Source organism: Andrographis paniculata, unplaced genomic scaffold (genome assembly GCF_009805555.1).
Source record: "Andrographis paniculata isolate CXL003 unplaced genomic scaffold, ASM980555v1 Contig49END, whole genome shotgun sequence".
Lineage (NCBI taxonomy): Eukaryota > Viridiplantae > Streptophyta > Magnoliopsida > Lamiales > Acanthaceae > Andrographis > Andrographis paniculata.
This window is the reverse complement of record NW_026137583.1, coordinates 1,213,642-1,232,958: the sequence shown is the minus strand read 5'-3', so window position 1 is coordinate 1,232,958 and position 19,317 is coordinate 1,213,642. Positions and strand designations below refer to the sequence as shown.

At 35.5% G+C, this 19,317-nt stretch overlaps 1 protein-coding gene across 1 annotated transcript; it reads left to right on the top strand.

Moving 5' to 3' along the window:
- The first annotated feature begins 10,706 nt into the window (after window positions 1-10,706).
- LOC127252834 (9-cis-epoxycarotenoid dioxygenase NCED6, chloroplastic) lies at window positions 10,707-12,473 on the top strand. The gene has a single exon (XM_051277159.1). It carries the CDS (start codon window positions 10,707-10,709, stop codon window positions 12,471-12,473), a length of 1,767 nt encoding a protein of 588 aa, XP_051133116.1.
- Window positions 12,474-19,317: the final 6,844 nt, after the last annotated feature.

Below are 19,317 nucleotides of genomic sequence, written 5' to 3'. Positions count from 1 at the left end.
AAATTATAAATATAAGTGTCATAAATTAACATACAAATACAAATAAGAAAACAATATGATTAATATGTACTCTAACAAAAAAACAAATAGTTTAATTTTTTTATTTTAGATATTTTTCTCGTGTAAAATATAAAAAATTATTTCGGTAGTTTATACAAAATATCATATTTTATGTGTTAAGTATTAGACAAAATAATTGTTTTCTAAATTTCAAGAATTGTTTATAATTTAAGGCTATATAGCACGCTCTGGTTATAGAAAATAATTTTTTTTGGAATATGTATAATATATGTTTCTAACCAACATAATCTTATAATTTTATAATTTTTCTTAGTAAACAAACACAATTATATAATTTTATAAATTTTGTAGTAAAATTCTTTGATATTTTATATTTACAAGTATCTTCTATAATTAGAAAAAATATGATGATTTATTTGAAATATTTAAATATATTTTCAAAAAAACTTATATGATAATTAAATTAAATTTTATGACATTTAATTTGAAAATTTTTAATATTAAAATAAATAATATATGACTAATATAAATTTCAAAAAAATAAATTGAAATTTATGTTTTCAATACTTAGACATGCGTGATTTTTGCGATTTTCATACTTTTATACGCAATTATCCGTATTGCCCTAATTTTTTTATAATTTTTTAGAATAAAATATATTTTAAAAATATTAATAAAAATATTACAGAATTTATAAAGTTAGTACTAACTTTTAATATTAAACTTATAACTTTCCGTACATATATTTGATTTATTAAATAATATTTTGAAAAATTATGCAATTTAATCTTAATTGGTAAATAAAATAACTTTTTAACTATTAATATAAAAAGTAAAAGATATAAATAATCATGTCTATAAATACTTTTAAGAAATTTTATAATTGTATAAAAATATAAGTAATAAATAGAATATAATAGTATTCACAAACACAAAATAAAAAATATATAAAAAATATAAATATAAATCATTAATGGAAGATCTTAAATTTAAAATTATTAAAAAAGTTTAAACCTGATAGTTGAGTGTAATAGAAAAAAAAAATCAAATAATTTTGATAAATTATACTTTAATTTCTACATTATACTTTCATTTATACATAAATAATTTTACAAAAAATTTATTTTAATTATATGTTATTTCTATATTTACTTTTATATGTTTTATATTTTTCTAAAAATTCTATATTATTTTAAAATTTGATATATATTTTTTCTATATAATTTGTAGAAATTAACTTTAATTTTACGAATAGACATGAAAATTTTGATATGTATATTTTATTTCAGTGCATTTCTCAATTTCACAATTACGAATAAATTTTATGATTATATATTAATAATGTTATAATTTTGAATCAATATTTTGAAGATTCAGTCATGAGGAAAGTCTGCAATCAATTTTATATTAAATATACTTATATATTAATATAGATTTAATATTTTAATCATATTTGCAAGAAATTTAAAAAATTTACTTGAATACCTTTCTACGTCTCCGCATTACTATTGTAAATTGATGCGAGTGATATACACATTTATTTAAACTGTTTTTTATTTTTATCTATTTTAGGAGTAATTTATAAGGGTTTGTAGGTTTCATGAATGTATGTTTTTTTTTTTCTTTTTGCTAGATATATCTAAAACATTATATTTTATATTTTTTTGGACACATTCAAACAATAAATTGGGTCGACCTAGTACGAGCGCAGTTTAAAGTGGATAACTTTAGGCCCAGAGATACCCACGTCCCAAAATTTGGTTGCCTCTAGCCGGCCTAGGTTAGCGAACGGACTTGCCGACCTATTTGGTCCCATTGTCAAGATCCAATTCGATGTGAAGGCAGCCCAGTAGAGGTGGAAGTGCCCTGTAAAAGATGGTTGAAAGAAGAGTGAAATTATAATATCCCGAAGTTGGGCCGGTGCTAGGTCAACTCCTTGGATGAGCCGGTGTCAGGCCATCCGAGGTTGATTAGAGGTTAAATAGATTTAATATACTAGTCATATTATTATTGTACTCATTCCTTTTCGAGAGCCTTATGGAAAGAACTATAAAGTTAAACGTACTTGCCCTGAAATGATTTGAGGATTTATGACCTCCTGGGAAATCTTGTAGGTGCACATGAGTGATGACAGAAATGCGCTAGAATGACTCGTGTATGGAAGATCAGACAGATTCTAGACGCATTTTTTTCATCTTCTTCTTCATAATAATTTTCTACAATTTGTTTCCTGTAATTTCTTTCAAGAACACACGATTTTATCATCTTCTTCCTCTCTTTTCCTAAATAATTTTTCTTTAATTTTTTTTTATATTTTTTTCCTTCAAGAACACTGTATTTTTTTCCAAATTTTTACAGCTTCTTTTATTATAGCTTTTCCAATTTTCAGTTTCTTATTTGTTTTATTAGCTTTATTTTCAGTCTTCCCTTTACATCATCAGTATTATTTTTACCTTATTAATTCGTAAAATATTTGAATATCACGAGATAGCACGGATCTTTTTCTAGGAGGCCGGGGAACCCTTTGAATTAACTAATTCCAACAGATTTTTTCGAAAGCCATGCTGGTGATTTTTTTTACGACATCTCGCGATTTTGCATGCAACTCCGGAAGAGGAAGTTGACACCGCCGACAACTATGGAGATGTCAAAAAAGAAGAAGATCTTCGGCAATTCGTCCTCTCGACCTGCGTCGGAAGCTGCTCCACGAGATGAGGCTTCCGCGGCGGTTGGAAGGCCAGAACAGATCTGCTATGGTACTTTCCGGATACATTACCGAGGTTCTGAAGCCTACCATCCGGATAGATTTACGTTGCGTTGGGGACCTGGCCTTCCGTGAGCCTTACAGCCAGCTCCACAGCAGATCCGACCTCTCAGGCACTCAAATATGGTCATGTTACTCTTTTCTGTAGGGGTACCGGATCTAGAGGATCTCCGTTCAACGCCCAGAAGCTCGGAGAATCAAGTGCGCCTGCTGGGCAGACATCCTTTGGGCTGCCTCCAACTTAAAGATTTAGAATTACCTTTGAGCTAGTCCCATCAGTTCCATAGTGGTAGCTAAATCATTTATTTACTAGAACCACTTCCAGTACTACATTCCCATTTCGAGCCTCCAAGGAAATCCGATGGCTGGATAAGGCACCTCTGATGCTCGGGGGGCAAGGCCGAAAAGGGTTCCAGCACATTCCTTTGCCTCGATCCCTCTTGGAACGATGTGGGGATCAGGGGGAGCTGTTATGGCGCTATCCAATACACTGGGAAGCAAGGAGCTGTTGCGGAAGGTCAGTTTTATGATTGTTCCAGGGTGCACCAAAGTTATGAATATCCTTGTGACACCCCGACTAGCAAGCTACGAAAAGTCGGGCATATTATGATTGCATACTGGCCCCACAGGTCAACACGGATCCTTTTAGCGTGCTTCTGTCCTCACTCACCCACACTTTGGAAAACTTCCGAGGGGGTCACCCATCGTCAGTTACTCTAGAGCAAGCATACTTAACTCTAGAGTTCTTTCAGTAGGGCTTCCAACAAGAAATGTGCACATTGTTGACATAAGTAGTCTATTCAATCAATTTAACATCTGTTCAACTTTGGATGGTCTCTCATCTACTCACGGGAGTTGGCAAAGCAATGGCCCAACTCCAGAGGTATCATATCCTCCTCACTTTAGAATGCAACGTCGACGTTGCACCCCAAGGATTGTCAAACTGCTAAGCCCGTCAACAGTCCTTTCAACGATGCGGGTTATCGCAGGTCGGCTATGATACCAACTATGACACTCTGATCCGCAAGCCACGCAAAGTCGGGCATGTCAGGATTGCAGACTGATTCAACACGTCAACGCCAGTCCTTCCAGCGTACGTTTGTCCTCACTCATGCCCACTCTGGGAGACTTTCCAAGGGGTCACCCATTCTCAAATTAATCTAAAGTAAGCACGCTTAACTCTAGAGTTCTTTCAGTAGGCCTCCTGAAAAGAAATATGCATATTGTTGACATGAGTAGTCTATTCAATCAATTTAATTACTATTCAATCTTGGATGGCCTGGCACCAGCTCATCCACGGGAGTTGGCCTAGCGCAAGACCAACTCTGGGGGTATCACATTCTTTTCCACTTTAGAATGTAACATCCATATTGCACCCCAAGAATCATCAACTGCTACACCCCTCAACAGTCAGGTCAACGACTGTGAGGTGTCACAGATCGGCTCTGATACAAACAATGTGATACCCCCCAGAGTTGGGCCTTTACTTGGCCAACTCCCGTGTGTGGATAAGCTGGTATTAGGCCATCCAAAGTTGATTAGAGGTTAAATGAATTGAATAGACTACTCAAGACAATAATGTGCACATTTCTTTTCGGGAACCTTACTATAAGAACTCTAGAATTAACCATGTTTGATCTAAAGTAATTTAAGGACGGTGATCCTTTGGGAAGTCTTCCAGGATGCGCGTGAGTGAGGACAGAAGTGTGTTGGAATGACTCGTGTTGACCTGTGAGGCCAGTTTACAATCTCGACACGCCTGGCTTTCCGTGTCTTGCAGGCCGGGGAGTTACAGTTAGTATCAGAGCTGACCTACAAAAGCCCGCAGTCGTTGAATGGACTGTTGACAGGCCTAGTAGTTGAGGGATCCTTGGGGTGCAACATGGACATTGCATTCTAAAAAATAGGGGAGGATATGATACCCCCCAAAGTTGGGCCGTTGCTTGGCCAATTTCCGTGTGTGGATAAGTCGGTATTAGGCTATCCGAAGTTGATTAGAGGTTAAATTAATTGAATATACTATTCATATCAAAAACGTGCACATTTCTTTTCAGGAACCCAACTGAAAGAAATCTAGAGTTAAGAGTGCTTGCCCTAGAGTAAGTCTCACACGGTGCGTATGAGTAAGGATAAAAGGGCGATGAAAAGACTCGTGTTGACCTGTGATGCCAGTCTACTATCCTGATGTACTCAGCGTTGCATGTCTTGTGGGTCGTGGTGTTACAATCCTGCCCAACCAGCCCCCAGAATTTTAGCACACCCCAATCCTTAGAGAAGCTATGGAAGACTCTCGAGTTCGTTTCCCACAACGGGGACTTGCTCATCAGGCTTTCATGCAATCGGCACTGCACAATTTTCCGCCCACTCAGGTAGCTCCTGAACAGCTTGGGGGGCTGGCAGAAGTGGTGCCTCCGCCTCATCCAATTATAAATCCCTAAGTAATTGATGATGCGATTCGAAGAATTTATGGTGATCCCATTCGTTTATCGGCAAAACCTCACTACCAAAGGCCTTTCCTAGAATACATTCCCTTGGATCATCTTCTGCATTGCAACACTCGGAGACCCGAGTTCACATTTTTTTTAGGGGAAGATTATCGTTCCACAATCAAACACATCAGCCAATTTATGGCTCAACGTGGAGAAGAGATTAGATATAATGATTGGTATAAACTCCAGTTTTTTTTCGTTGTTCTTGATAGGTCCGGCTTTTTTGTTGTATATTTTTCTACATTCGAGTTATATCCATACATGGGCAGACATGGAGAGGTCCTTTCACGAATGTTTCTACAGCCCTCTCCTAAAGGTGACCGTATCGGGCTTGACAAATTTTTGTCAGCGTGGTGAAGAATTTTTCAATCAGTTCCTGGAACGATCTAGGAGGTCCAAAAGTAGATGTCAAGTTTGTATGCCGGAAAACTAGGTGGTGAACATGTCAATTGACAATATGACGCACCAACTGCGTGAGAAATTGGCCCTTCAAGAGTCTCATGACTTCCGACAGCTGATGTCCAAAGTTGTGAAGGCCGAACAACTCGTAAAAGAAGCTCAAACAACCCAAAATAAAAAGTTTACGGAGTGGAAACCACTGCATCTATGCCCAGGAAGGTGTTGCCGAAGCCGAGGAGGAACAAGAAGAAAACTTCATGGCCAAGATTTCCTAAGGGAAGGCATACACCTGCCCTGCTCTTAAGCCGCCTCGATGGAGCTGAACCAAAAGGTGTCTTACTTTTTTGACATTGCGAAAATAGAGCAGATTTTCGTGTACTTACTTAAGGATAACCAGCTCCGCCTTAAGGAGGGCCATAAAATACCGACCAAAGAGAATTTGAACGGAAAATCATTTTTTAAATGGCATAAAGTATATGACCATCAGATCGGTAATTGCACTGCCTTCAGGAATGCGGTCCAGAAGACCATCAAAGAAGGCCGCCTCAAGCTCGGCGAGAAGCCCGATATGAAGGTTGATACAAAGACGTTTTCTGCACCAATAAATTTTATCGGAATGGATCCAAAAACATCCAAGAGTTCGATTTTAGGGGCTGGGGTCGACGACAAGAAAATAGACCCTCGAAAACTAGTGTTCAAAAGGCTCGGAAGGTCGATCAAGCCGCCGAGAAAGAGTTCGGTGTTGGATCTTTTATGCTATTTATTAAACAAGCCGGTCCTTCAAGTCCATTTAGTTAAATGGGCGTTGAAATTAGTATCGTTCGCATTGACATAATAGCCCCTTAAGTCCTTAAAAGGGCAAATCATTGCAGATTATTTGGCTGAACATCCCAAGAGGGTTTAGGCCACCGCCTTGGAGTATGTAGGGTTGGAACCTTGGTTGGTTACTTTCGATGAGTCCAGTACTTCTGGAGCAACCAGAGCAGGCATGATAATCTCCACTCTAGAAGAAGAAGTATGGCGTTTCGCCCACCAGCTTCCACAGGGTGTCACGAATAAAGAAGCCGAGTATGAGGCGTTGCTATTAGCATTGCGATTTTTGGTCGCAAAAAATGTTAAGAAAGTCGTTATTCAAGGGGATTCTTAGTTGGTTATTTGCTAGGCTCTTAAAGAGTTCAAGTGCAAGGAACCACGGCTTCAAGATCTCCTTTGAGAACCCTACAACCTTCTTCAGCAGCTCACGGAGGTTATTTTGGATGATATACCTTGGAAAGAGAATTTAGAGGGAAACAACTTAGCGCAGTGGGCTTCTGGATTTAAAAGAATAGAAATACTGCAAGGATGTGACTGTTAGCAAACTGATCGAAACCCGTACTGGCGCACTCCGCTACTGAAAGGTCTAACATAACCTGGGAAGGTAGCCTCAAAAGCAGTGGGTCATCAGTTCCTAAAATACACCTCGATTGACAGAGAGCTGTATTACTAGAGATTCGATGGAACATTGGCACGCTGCATGGGTCACGAAGATGCTAAAAGGTCATGGCCAAGGTCCATGAAGGCGTCGGAGGTGTCCGTAGGGTAGGACTTGCTATGAAGTGGAAAATCCTCTTACACGGTTATTTTTTTTACACAAATTTCATAGGATTGCATGGATTATGCTCGGGGATTTTCAACATGTCAGCGCAATGGTCCACTCCAATGGATCCCTGTGGAAGAACTTCATTCAATCATCAAACCTTGGCCTTTTATGGATGGGCGATTGACATCATCGAAGAAATCCATCCTCTATCTTCCAAGGGGCATTCCTTCATCTTTGTAGCTACCGACTACTTCAGGAAATGGGCGGAGGTTGTCCCATTAGCTAAGGTACAACATAATAATGTCATACATTTTATCAAGAATAACATTATTCACAGGTTTGACATTCTCAAGACAATAACCACCAACCAAGTGACCGAGTTTATGAGCACAATGGTCAAAGCCTTCACAGTCCAATATGGGATCCAACAACTACATTCCTCTCTATATTATCCTCAGGCTAACGAGCAAGCCAAGGTGACGAAAAGAATCTTGATTTCCATTATCAAGAGGGCGCTGGAGGACAATCCGATGGGCTAGCATTACACTTTGGAAGAGACTTTATGGGCATATCGGAACGCCAAATTCTCTGTGACCATGAGTACAACTTACAAGATGACCTATGGCGAGGATGTTGTGTTGCGGCTAGAGATTACAGTGGTTTCTCTCCGAATCTTGAAGATAAATGAGTTGTTGATGGAAGAGGCCCTGCTCCAAGAGCTTAATGCCCTGCCCAAAAAGAGGCTGTAGGCCCTCGAGTACATTCGACATTAAAAGAGAAAAACCGAATCGATCTTCCGGAAGTACGTAAGGACCTAGATTTTCCAGGAAAATGACATGGTGTGAAAGACCATCCTCCCGAAAGGTCCCAAAGACGTAAAGTTCGGCAAGTAGTCCCCCACTTGAGAATAACTTTTTATCAAATCGGCTAAGTCATCTAATGACGCGTATAGATTGATGGAGCTCGAAGAAAAAGAATTGATGACATTCATCAACGGGAGACATTTGAAAAGGTTTTATCATTCCCTATGGGAGCTTGAAGGCAGACATGATCAACATATTGTTGAACATGATCTTGTGAAAGGCGAGACAACGGTTGGAATGGCCGAGTAAGTGTGGAAGGAAGATCATGATGTTGGATAGCGAAGCATCAAACATAAAGGATAGTGTTTGTAAAGGAGTCATCAAAGCATGGAAATATCAGGTATTTAACAAAATCGTCAGGATCACAATTAATTTTTGTCCAAATAATTTTGTTGGAGGCATTTGTACACGCCCAAATAATAAATTGGGGCCAACCTAGTACGGGCGCAGCCTAAAGTGGATGACTTTCGACCCAAGGATACCTACGGCCCAACATTTGGTTGGCCCTAGCTGGCCCAGATCAGCGAACGGACCTTCCGACTCACTTGGTCCCATTGTCCAAGAAGACCCAGTTGGATGTGAAGGCAGCCCAATAGAAATGGAAGTGTCTAGTCAGAGAAAATGATTGGAAGAAAGAAGAGTGAAATTGTTTGAAAAAAAAAATAGGTATAAAATTTTATCCAAAACAAGATTGAGGATAGAAAAGCGGATTAAGGAAGATCAGATAGATTCCAAACACATTTTTTTCATCTTCTTCTTCGTAATAATTTTCTGCAATTTATTTATGTAATTTCTTTCAAGAACACATCATTTTATCATCTTTCTTCCTCTCTTTTCCTAAATAATTTTTCTTTAATCTTTTTCTGTATTTTTTCCTTCAAAAACACTTTTTTTTTTTTTCAAAATTTTACAGTTTCTTTAATTCTAGCTTTTCCAATTTTCAGCTTCATTTTTGGTTTACTAGCCTTATTTTTGTCATCTATTTACATTAATTATTCGGATATCATGAGATAGCCCAAATCATTTTTTTTAGAAGACCGGGGAACTTTACGAACTAATCAATTTCAACAAGTTTTTTCGATTAAGCCATCGTTAGCGATTTTTTACTACACCTCTATTACTACATTTTTTTTTTTATTATATTTGTTGCATTTATTTAAATTTATACTCCCTTCATCCAAGAAAATATTATTTATTTGTTCTTGATACAGTTATTTAAGTAATATATTTTTATTATATTTGTTGCATTTATTTAAATTTTTACTCCCTTCATCCAAGAAAATATTATTTATTTGTTCTTGACACAGTTATTTAAGTAGTAAAAATTTATAAGATAATAATAGTAACTTATGATATTATTTTATAATTTTTTTAGTATTTTTAAAATATGAATTAATATATATTTAAAAAATTTAGAATATGTATTCAAATATTTTTAACATTATATTTGAATAAAATTTATATAATATAAATGTCATTTTGTAGAGAATATAATTTAATGTCATACAAATAAATAAATAAAAAATCTATTTGTTTATAATTAATGTAAACCAATGGAGTTTCAAATGAAGATAATAATATTGTTTATTGAAAAGAGCTATAAATAAATATATTTTAAATGAGTTTTACCTATAAAATATTATAAATTTAATTAAATTGATTTATATTTATTAAATATATTTAAGATTAATAAACGGTCATCTGTCAAGACTGAAAGGAAAAAATGAATAATGAACAAAGGATTATAATAATTTTATACATATACAATTTTTTTTATATTTTTATTAAAATTATTAGTTATATAAACATCCTTGTAATTAATACTTATTATAATTTGAATTTATATTCACTTGAAAATAAAAATATATAAAGCACAATTTTCTTTTCCAATATAGAAGGAAAAAAAGAGAGTTGAAATCATTATTTTGTTGTTCATAATTTTGTTTTTTTAACTTTAAACAATTGATGCATTAAATTACATATTTGAAATCCATAATATTATGGTTACGAGTTCAACTTACACTATCGGGTCATCGTTTACGTGATACACTTTTATAATTCTTGTGTGATAAGCATATATATATATATGCATTCTGTACGGTCTTAAGGCTTTTTCCTAGAAAAAAACAAACAAAAAAAAAACAAATGCTATATATTTGGTTTTGTTCACATATTATCATAATTTGTTTCAAAATTATCAAATTATAAAACTTATTTTATATTAAATATATTATTTTTAATTTTTCGTTAAAATATTGTAACAAATATTATTATATTATTCAGAAATTTGAAACTCAAACTTAAATGGTCGAGGTGAGATGGTTATAAGCAACAAACTATTGTTGCATGTAAATTTGTGCTCTACTGAACATGTAACAGTTTCACAGTAATATGAGAAGGCCTTTGAATGCCACGTGTCCTAGCTATTAACGCCTGTAGTGAAGTCATTCAATTTCATCATCATCGTCGTCATCATTTGTTTTTTTCTTCTTCTTCTTCTCCGACTGGTCCTTAAAATTAAGAACCACCACTTCCAACCTACCCACCCTGTACGTCTAACCTAAGCTAAGTGAGCTCACTGTACAATCATCATGCATCTCCTCCACCACCACCACCGCCACCGCCATTCTCCATTCCCAGACCACAAGAAAATGAGCACAAAAAGAAGCCACTCTTGTGTAATTTCATGCAAGATTCTCCCACCTCGACCTCAACCTCCTAACCTGCTACTGCAAAAACAGTCGACGTCATCATCTCCTCCCTTCTCATTATTAACTCCATTTTCCCCTCCCCATTTGAATCCCCTTCAGAGAATTGCAGCCGCAGCCCTCGACTTACTCGAAACCTTCATTCTCATCAAACTGGAAAGGAATCAAATAACCGTAAGCCCCACGATCGATCCAGCGGTTCAGCTCGCCGGAAACTTCGCGCCGGTCCAGGAATGCCCGGTCCGCCACGATCTCCAAGTTGTGGGAACCATTCCCAAGACTCTCCAAGGCGTGTACCTCAGGAACGGCGGAAACCCCTTTCTCCCACCCACCGGCGGGCATCACTTGTTCGACGGGGACAGCATGATCCATGCTCTCACTCTCAACCCCACGAACCGGGCGACCTACGCTTGCCGGTTCACTCGAACGAACCGGCTGATTGCTGAGGCCGGTTTGGGGAGGAACATTTTCCTCAAGCCCATCGGCGAGCTACGTGGCCATTTAGGGTTGGCTCGGCTGGCCCTCTTCGGCGCACGTGCTATGGTTGGGCTTGTGGACGAGTCGAACGGCGTCGGCTTGGCTAACGCCGGCTTGGTATACTTTAACGGTCGGATTCTCGCAATGTCCGAAGAAGACCTTCCCTACATAGTCCGTGTTGGCGAAGATGGTGATCTTGAGACGATCCAACGGTACGATTTCGACGGACAGATCAATGATAAATCCCTAATTGCACATCCCAAGGTGGATCCCGAAACTGGGGATTTCTACACTCTGAGCTACAATGTTCTTACAAAGCCATATCTTAAATTCTTCAAATTCAGCAAATGGGGGGAGAAGGCACGTGAGATAGAGATTTCCCTCCCGCATCCCACAATGGTTCACGACTTTGCCATCTCAGAAAGTCACGTGATCATCCCGGATCATCAAATTGTATTCAAGCTATCGGAGATGCTACGCGGCGGGCCGCCATTGATGTACGAGCCAAGCAAAGTTGCAAGATTTGGTGTCCTCCCCAAAAATGCAGCTGATGAATCGATGATGCAATGGATACAAGTGCCCGGTTGCTTTTGCTTTCATATGTACAATGCGTGGGAAGAGTACAACAAGCAAGGCCACAAGATCATCGTGGTGATCTCGTCGCGCATGACACCTCCCGATTCCATCTTTTCGGATGGCTCCGATGAACCTCTGAAAACTGAATTGTGTGAGATTAGGTTAAACTTAGCAACAAATGAGTCGGCACATAGGGTTATTGTGGGCGGAATGAATCTGGAAGGAGGACAAGTAGAGAAACGGGTAGTTGGGAAGAAAGCTCGATATGTGTACTTGGCAATAGCTGATCCGTGGCCTAAGTGTAGTGGAATTGCTAGGGTCGATTTGAGCAGCGGTGAGGTGACAAAATATTTATATGGGGAGGGAAAGTATGGGGGAGAGCCGTGCGTTGCGGGGGGAGACGGAGATGGAGATGGAGATGAAGGGTATGTTATGAGTTTTGTGAGGGATGAAGAGATGGAAACATCAGAGTTTGTGATTGTCAAGGCTTCCACAATGGAACAAGTTGCTCTCATTAAGCTGCCTGCAAGAGTTCCCTATGGCTTCCATGGCACATTTATTACTTCTCAAGAATTAAGTAAACAAGCATTTGCTTGATTCTGGTATCTACCCCTCATCTCTCTCTCTCTCTCTCTCATCATTCAAACTAGCTATTCATTCATGTCTCAACTCTCATCAACTTTCTCTATTATTATTATTATTGGTTGTTAAAGAACTTTGCTATTAAAAAGTGGTGAAGTGGTGGTAGATTTAAACTGAAGAATAGTGTTAGATTTAAACTCCCAAATGTGAGATATGATCAAATCTGAGTTCACAAATCCAAAATTAGATTTAAAATCGAATATGAACTTCAGGAATTTGAAGCAAATTCGGTCGCCACCAATCATCTTTCAAAATAGAACAAATTGAACGGAATTACAGATTCTGCGAATCTGAGAAGAAAATAAAATTTTTTGGAGCATATTTGATTGTAGAGATAAAAAAGAAAAATGTTGAGGCTTTTCCTTGTGTGTCTCCTTTTGAAAACTAAATGGAATATATATATTTAAAAAAAAAAATGGCCGAGGGTTTTGTTTCTTTAATCTATTGAGAAAGTCTCTCCCACCTATTTTCCACAGAGTACAGTTAAATGTAACATTGACAAAAGAATTTTTTTTCATCATTGGGCTGAGTCCACGTAGTCCAAACATTTAAGCCCAAGCTATGCAAGGATCATTTATTGTGAGTGGGATACTTGCTATTTGTATTCTTCCACTTTTAAAATACACACCAACAAGAGGATAAAAAACTAATTGAAGTATATATATATATATATATATATATTTTGCAAGATAAGAAACAACATTTATGTGGAAAATTCAAAATAGAAAAATCACAAGAGAAAAATTTATGTGGAGTTTCCACGTGCTATTTTTAATACACTGTGTCGAATCGAAACTGCAAAGGAGTTGGGTTTCGATTTTTGCTTACAGTTTGTATGGTATCTTAGTTTTTCGACCACTGTTTTTCTGTTTGCTTTATTTTCCTTACATGTGGGATATTTTTTTGTTGTGCAATGGGTCGAGGGCCGGTTTCATGTGTTTAGCCTTAGCCGTGGGTTGGGTTGGGTTTATTTGTGTCGATTTTATGGAAATTGAAAAAAATGATCTAGTAATTTTCAAAATTTTTATTATATATACTATTTATATTTAATTAATTACACAGTCTCTAAAATTCCAAAATTTTATTATATATATTATTTTTTTAATTAAGAAAACTGTTTCAAAATTTTTGAAGTTTTTATTATATATTCTCCACATCTTCCTCCTTCCCCCTTCCCCTTCTTCTTCTTCATCTCAGGTGGCGGCGGCGACGGCGAGCGGCAGCCCTCCCCTTCTTTCTTCTTCTTCTCCGGCAGCGACAAGAGGCTCCTACTCATTCGATTCCTTCTCTGGCGTCAGCGGCAATAGCAATGGCAGTGACGACGGCAATCTCTCCTCTTTATTATATATTTATTTTTTTCAAAATAATAATAATAATAATAATAATTTCTTGATGTTATTTAAAATGTATTATTACATGCAGGCGGGTGAGCTTACTTAGTCTCTAAATTTCTGAGGCGACCACGCCTCTCTAACACACCAATCCTAAATGGCTTCATAAATTCAGAAGTTTTTGTGTTTTTCGAGGGATTGAATTTTTTTTCAACTGTTCATCCAATTTTTTTTCCTCAAAAATATCAAATCAAACACTTATTTTTTATTTTTTTATATTATATTAAAAATTAATTTTACATTCAAAACATCACATCAATACCTATTTATATCACATCATACAACTATTCAAATTCAAAATTTTTGCTATTCAAATCTCAACTCAAAATCCAAACCTCCAAACAAACACATAATTTTGGAAAGTCCGAATCAATACAAATGATAACGAGTTTTTCTGTACGGATATAATTTCAAGACAAAATTCACAGTCAAAATTAATTTGTCTCAGAATCCTTTTAAATATCAAGGAAATTTTTTCCAGACATTTTACATAAATTTTGATAATTAATGTTTAATTGAGTTTGAAAAAAATTCATTTGTTTTTTATAATAAAATAATATTTGATAATATGTTTTGTGAGAATAAAAAATTTATATATTTTAAAAAATACATAGTCTAAATGATAAAATTTTTAAAATAAAAAATTGACAAAAAAACGCACCCTTGTTACTCTATCACCACCGCTACCATTAATACTATAGCAGTTGGATTGATTATTTTTTTCATATTTTTTCCGATCACTAATTTTTATTTTTTTTTCAAACATTAGTTGAATCGAACTTAAAAAAAAAATCAAAATAACTGCACATCAATAAATGATAGATCACAATTTTATACTGCATACTCTCCGTTTCAATATAATTAATCCAAGACAATAATATTTAATTAGTTAATAATAATAAATTATGATATTATTTTATTATTTATTTATATAATTAATAATATTGATAATTTTAAAATAAATTTAATATATATGACTACAAAAATAAAATATGTATTTAAATATTTTAAATATTATATCGCAAAAAAAATATATACAATATGAATATCATAGTGTAGACAATAAAATTTTTTATAATAAAAGTAAATGAAAAATACTTTTATTTATTTATAATTAATATAAATAAATTTTATAAAAAAATGTGAAATTTTAAATATAGATAAAAATATTTATTATTTTTAAAAACAAGATAGAAATATAGAAATTTTTAGTGGATCCTAAGTGATGTATGTATTATGTTACATGTTACGTAGTTAATTAAGTTGATCTATATTTTTTTAATTATATTTTAATTTAATAAATTTAACCTAAAATAAAAATATAGAAATATATCAATTGTTATAGAAAAAAAAATATCATTTGTTATAGAACGGAGAAAACTGGACCAGCCCATGCCCTAAGATTTGGGGCCATTTCAAAAGAATAATATTAATATTATATATATATATATTTATAATACTAAAGTTAATAGTAGAATATTTTTAACACTTTACAAATAAATAAATAAAATAAATATTTGTAAAACAAATTTCTAATTATTTATTTTAAAATAATTTAAGAAAACTATTCCTCCATTTGTCCAAAATCAATGTATTCTTTTGGGCTTATTTTAATAATAAATTAACAAATAATATTTTTGTTGATGCAGATTTTAAATAAAATCCGAAAATAGAAATTATCTTTGAATTTGATAAAATAAATGCTTGAGATTATGAATCCCAGACACGATATGATACATAAAAGAAAATTGAAAAGAAATACTACATACTGTAAAAAGTAAAAGGATGACCCCCAAAAAAATTTTACTGAATTTGATGTCGATTGAAGATGCCGCTTTCAGATCGTGAAAAGACCTATTTAAAAACTCATGTCAACCACCCCAATGTTGTTATCAGATCGTGCCTTCATATCCGATTGCCAGTTGTAACTTCTTCCAACCGCCTTGGAACTGTTTTTCATCCGACCTGCACATCTACTACTTCGTCTCCCTTTGCCCGCTTCCATTTGTCCGACCTCCGCATCGGCCGGCCCATCTTTCTTCGTCCGACCTCTCCTTGTCCGACCTCTATATCCACCAATCACCTAGTCACAGGTTCTCCCGAAAAAGCTCATTTCTTAATAACGTCTTGACCATTGAGCCTATACCCAAACCCATAGTCTAATTTATAAGATCATTCTCAAAAAATCCTACACATTGGTTTTCCTTACTCAAGAATTTTATTTGTTAATAAAAATAGGTAGAATTGGATTTAAATCCCTATTTGCCAAAAGTTATTTACATTCAGTCCCTATTTGATAAAACTTGGGTTGTACTCCCTCCTTTTTCATATTATTTATTTTTTCCTCCCTTTTCATCCTCCTTCCCCACCCAACGACAAAGAAACCACTGTAATTATTTTTCGATCACAAAATCCACGAAGAAACACCGGCAACTACAAAATTGAACCCGCCGTGCTGGTCGCTCACACTCTTTTGATCTTCATCACTTATTCATTCGCCGGTTGTCGATCTCGAACACCCATTGCTCCGCGCTCAAATCGACAAACCTCAATTTTTTTTTAGGTTAGTAACTATATATCGATTAGAGGTAAAATCAGGGTATTTTTTGGAAAATTATAATGCCCTGCTCGATGATGCTTACTCACATTTAACAAACTTTCAAACATATCCATTTGTAAATATATTCAAAATCTATTTGTGAATATTTGGTTTTTCAAGCGATTGTTCTGCTGAGAAGATGTTCGACGAAATGCCTGAACGAGATATAATAACACGGAACGCTATGATCTTCGGGCTTGCAACAAATGTTGCAGGAAAAAGAGGATGTCAATTTGTTTTCAAGGATGGAGGACTCGGGAATTCATCTCGATCAGGTGACGTTTACTTTTTCTCTCGTGGCATGTGTTTATTTGGATATGACGATTAAATGATTGGATTTGGTGAGGACTTTGCGAAATGTGTATGGCGTCGTGCCCAGGATCGAGCATTTTGGATGCATTGTCAATTTTTTTAAGTCGGGTGGGGCTTGTCGGATAGGGAAAAAAATTGATTCAAATGATGCCATTGAGGTCGGAGAAGGCGGCGAGTTGGAGGGCATTGATGAGCGGGTGTTGTGGCGACATGGAGGTGGTGGCGGAGCGGGTGTTGTGACATTGGAACGGAATAATGTGATGTATGTGTTATCTTCCTAATGTTTATGCAGCGGTGGGGAGACACGGCTAGGCGCAGAGGGATTGAAAGGCGATGAGTTGGCAGAATGTTGAGAAGACATCGAGATGTAGCTCGACAGAGTTATCCATGATATTTTTTCAAAGGAGAAGACATATTGTAATATGAATCGAAAAAATGATGCTATGACTCGCAGCAAATAAAATAGTCACGAAAATGTGGACGTTGTGGTCGTCTCGGGCACGACAAAAGAAATTGTAAAGCTGCGGTACCGTAGGCCTTTTGAAGTGTAATTTTTGTTTTTGTTCTAAATGTCCTTTTTGGTGTGTAATTACATTTGACATAATTGATAAAAATGTAATGTGGAAGGTAAATATACAATAGCAAGAATATAACTGTTGTTGTAATTTGGATATTCTGATGGTATATGAACATGAACAACGGGTATGTGACAGTTTTCCTTTATGTATGATAATTCAATGACACAAGGTTTCAAATAAATGAATAGAGACACACGAATTATCTGGAGGAGTATTTAGTTGATCTATCAAAGCACATCTGGTGGTAGCGTATTACTGTCCCAACAATATCAGTGTGGTCTTGATAATTAATAATCGCAGTGACATAAAGTACACGAACATACTGTGTTGATCATGTCACATCCGTTAGAAACATACAAATGAGGATTAAGTCTTAATCTGTTTCGGAATCTATGAAGGTTATATGCTAAATCCTTACAGGCATTAAATGGAGCCATGAAGGTACACAATTCGAAAACCTTGCCATAAGATTACGTTGTTCAGTTACACGTTAGACTACAGAAGGTACACAATTACTAGGATTTTGTACACCATGGGAGTTTAGGGGTATGGAAGGCCCGCTTTGGAGCATTTTCCTATCTAGTTGAGTCATGCGCTATACAAGTATGTTCTTCACTAAATGTTGTTGTGTATGAAACAATGTGGATTAATCGTAATAACTCTAATGAATTTCAATTTATGACATCAGTCATTTATACTAACAACCAACATAATTTAATTTACTTACTCATGACTTGTTTAGTCATTTACAAGTGAATGTTGGAATATTATCATATAAATTAACTAATTATTTATGATTTGCTTAACCATTAATAGTAAATATGTATTGTTTATATTTCCATACACTTTGGGGTGTTACGAGAAATACTACCATGGTTGAATTCATTCATGGTTACTGTCATTTAGTGAATATTTTAAGCAAAAATGCATGTTCTCCAGCTATAGGTTACCTGAGCATATGTAATCGTAACTGAAGTATATTTGATTGTTATTGTAGGTACGTAATATCTTATATAGGGTATCTACATTTATGATTCTGGTATGTAACCATGTGAGCCGAGTATAAACCTCGATATAAGAGATATAAATAATGATTTCATAGGCATTAGATTTGTAGTACCAGGTATCTTCAAATGTAGTTTATTTTAGTCAATCCCATGCAGAGGGTCCAATGCGCGAACTCGGTGAGAGTACTTCCTCTCTCTACCTTTGTAGACCAAAGATTATTTTGTGTGCTACGGTGTGTATTACTGGGTAATAGGTCTTAATAACCAATCAATCCATGGGAACAGTGGTATATGAGTAACAATCAACATAACTTACCCTAGTAACTCATTACTTGTTTAACAATCTATAGTAAATATATGTTGATTACCATTTCATACACTTCGGGCATTCATTTAAAGTATGCAGGTACACAATTACCCACTTATGTCATAATGTTATATTTTTATTTACATGAAAGCAGAGCCCGGGTACATAATTTGATAAGAATTGGTACATTAAAATCTATAGGGGGTACATCGGAGCCATGCTGAAGTACTTACCAGCTCAACCAAGTTATACTTCTTTGAAATGTTTCTGGCTAATTGATATTGAGTTTATAAGTGTGCAGTAGTTTGGATTATTATGTCATGGGTCAAAATATTTTAGACAAGATGTGTTTGTCCTATTACGCCAAAAACACTTGAAGTCCTAATAGTAGATTACGACTAGCGTGTTCACTTAAATATTGTTGTGTGTGCTACGATGCAGATTACTATGTAATGAGTCTAAAGATTTTCAATTCGTGACATAAATTATATATTCTAACAACTAATATAATTTAATTTAGTCATTTATAACTTGTTTAGCCATCTATAAGTGGAGGTTAGAGTATAATTCTACATACATCATACAATATAATTAAGTCATTTTTT

Excerpts from the sequence above, each read along its gene's own strand:
- LOC127252834 (XM_051277159.1), top strand. The coding sequence starts at position 10,707 with ATGCATCTCCTCCACCACCACCACCGCCACCGCCATTCTCCATTCCCA.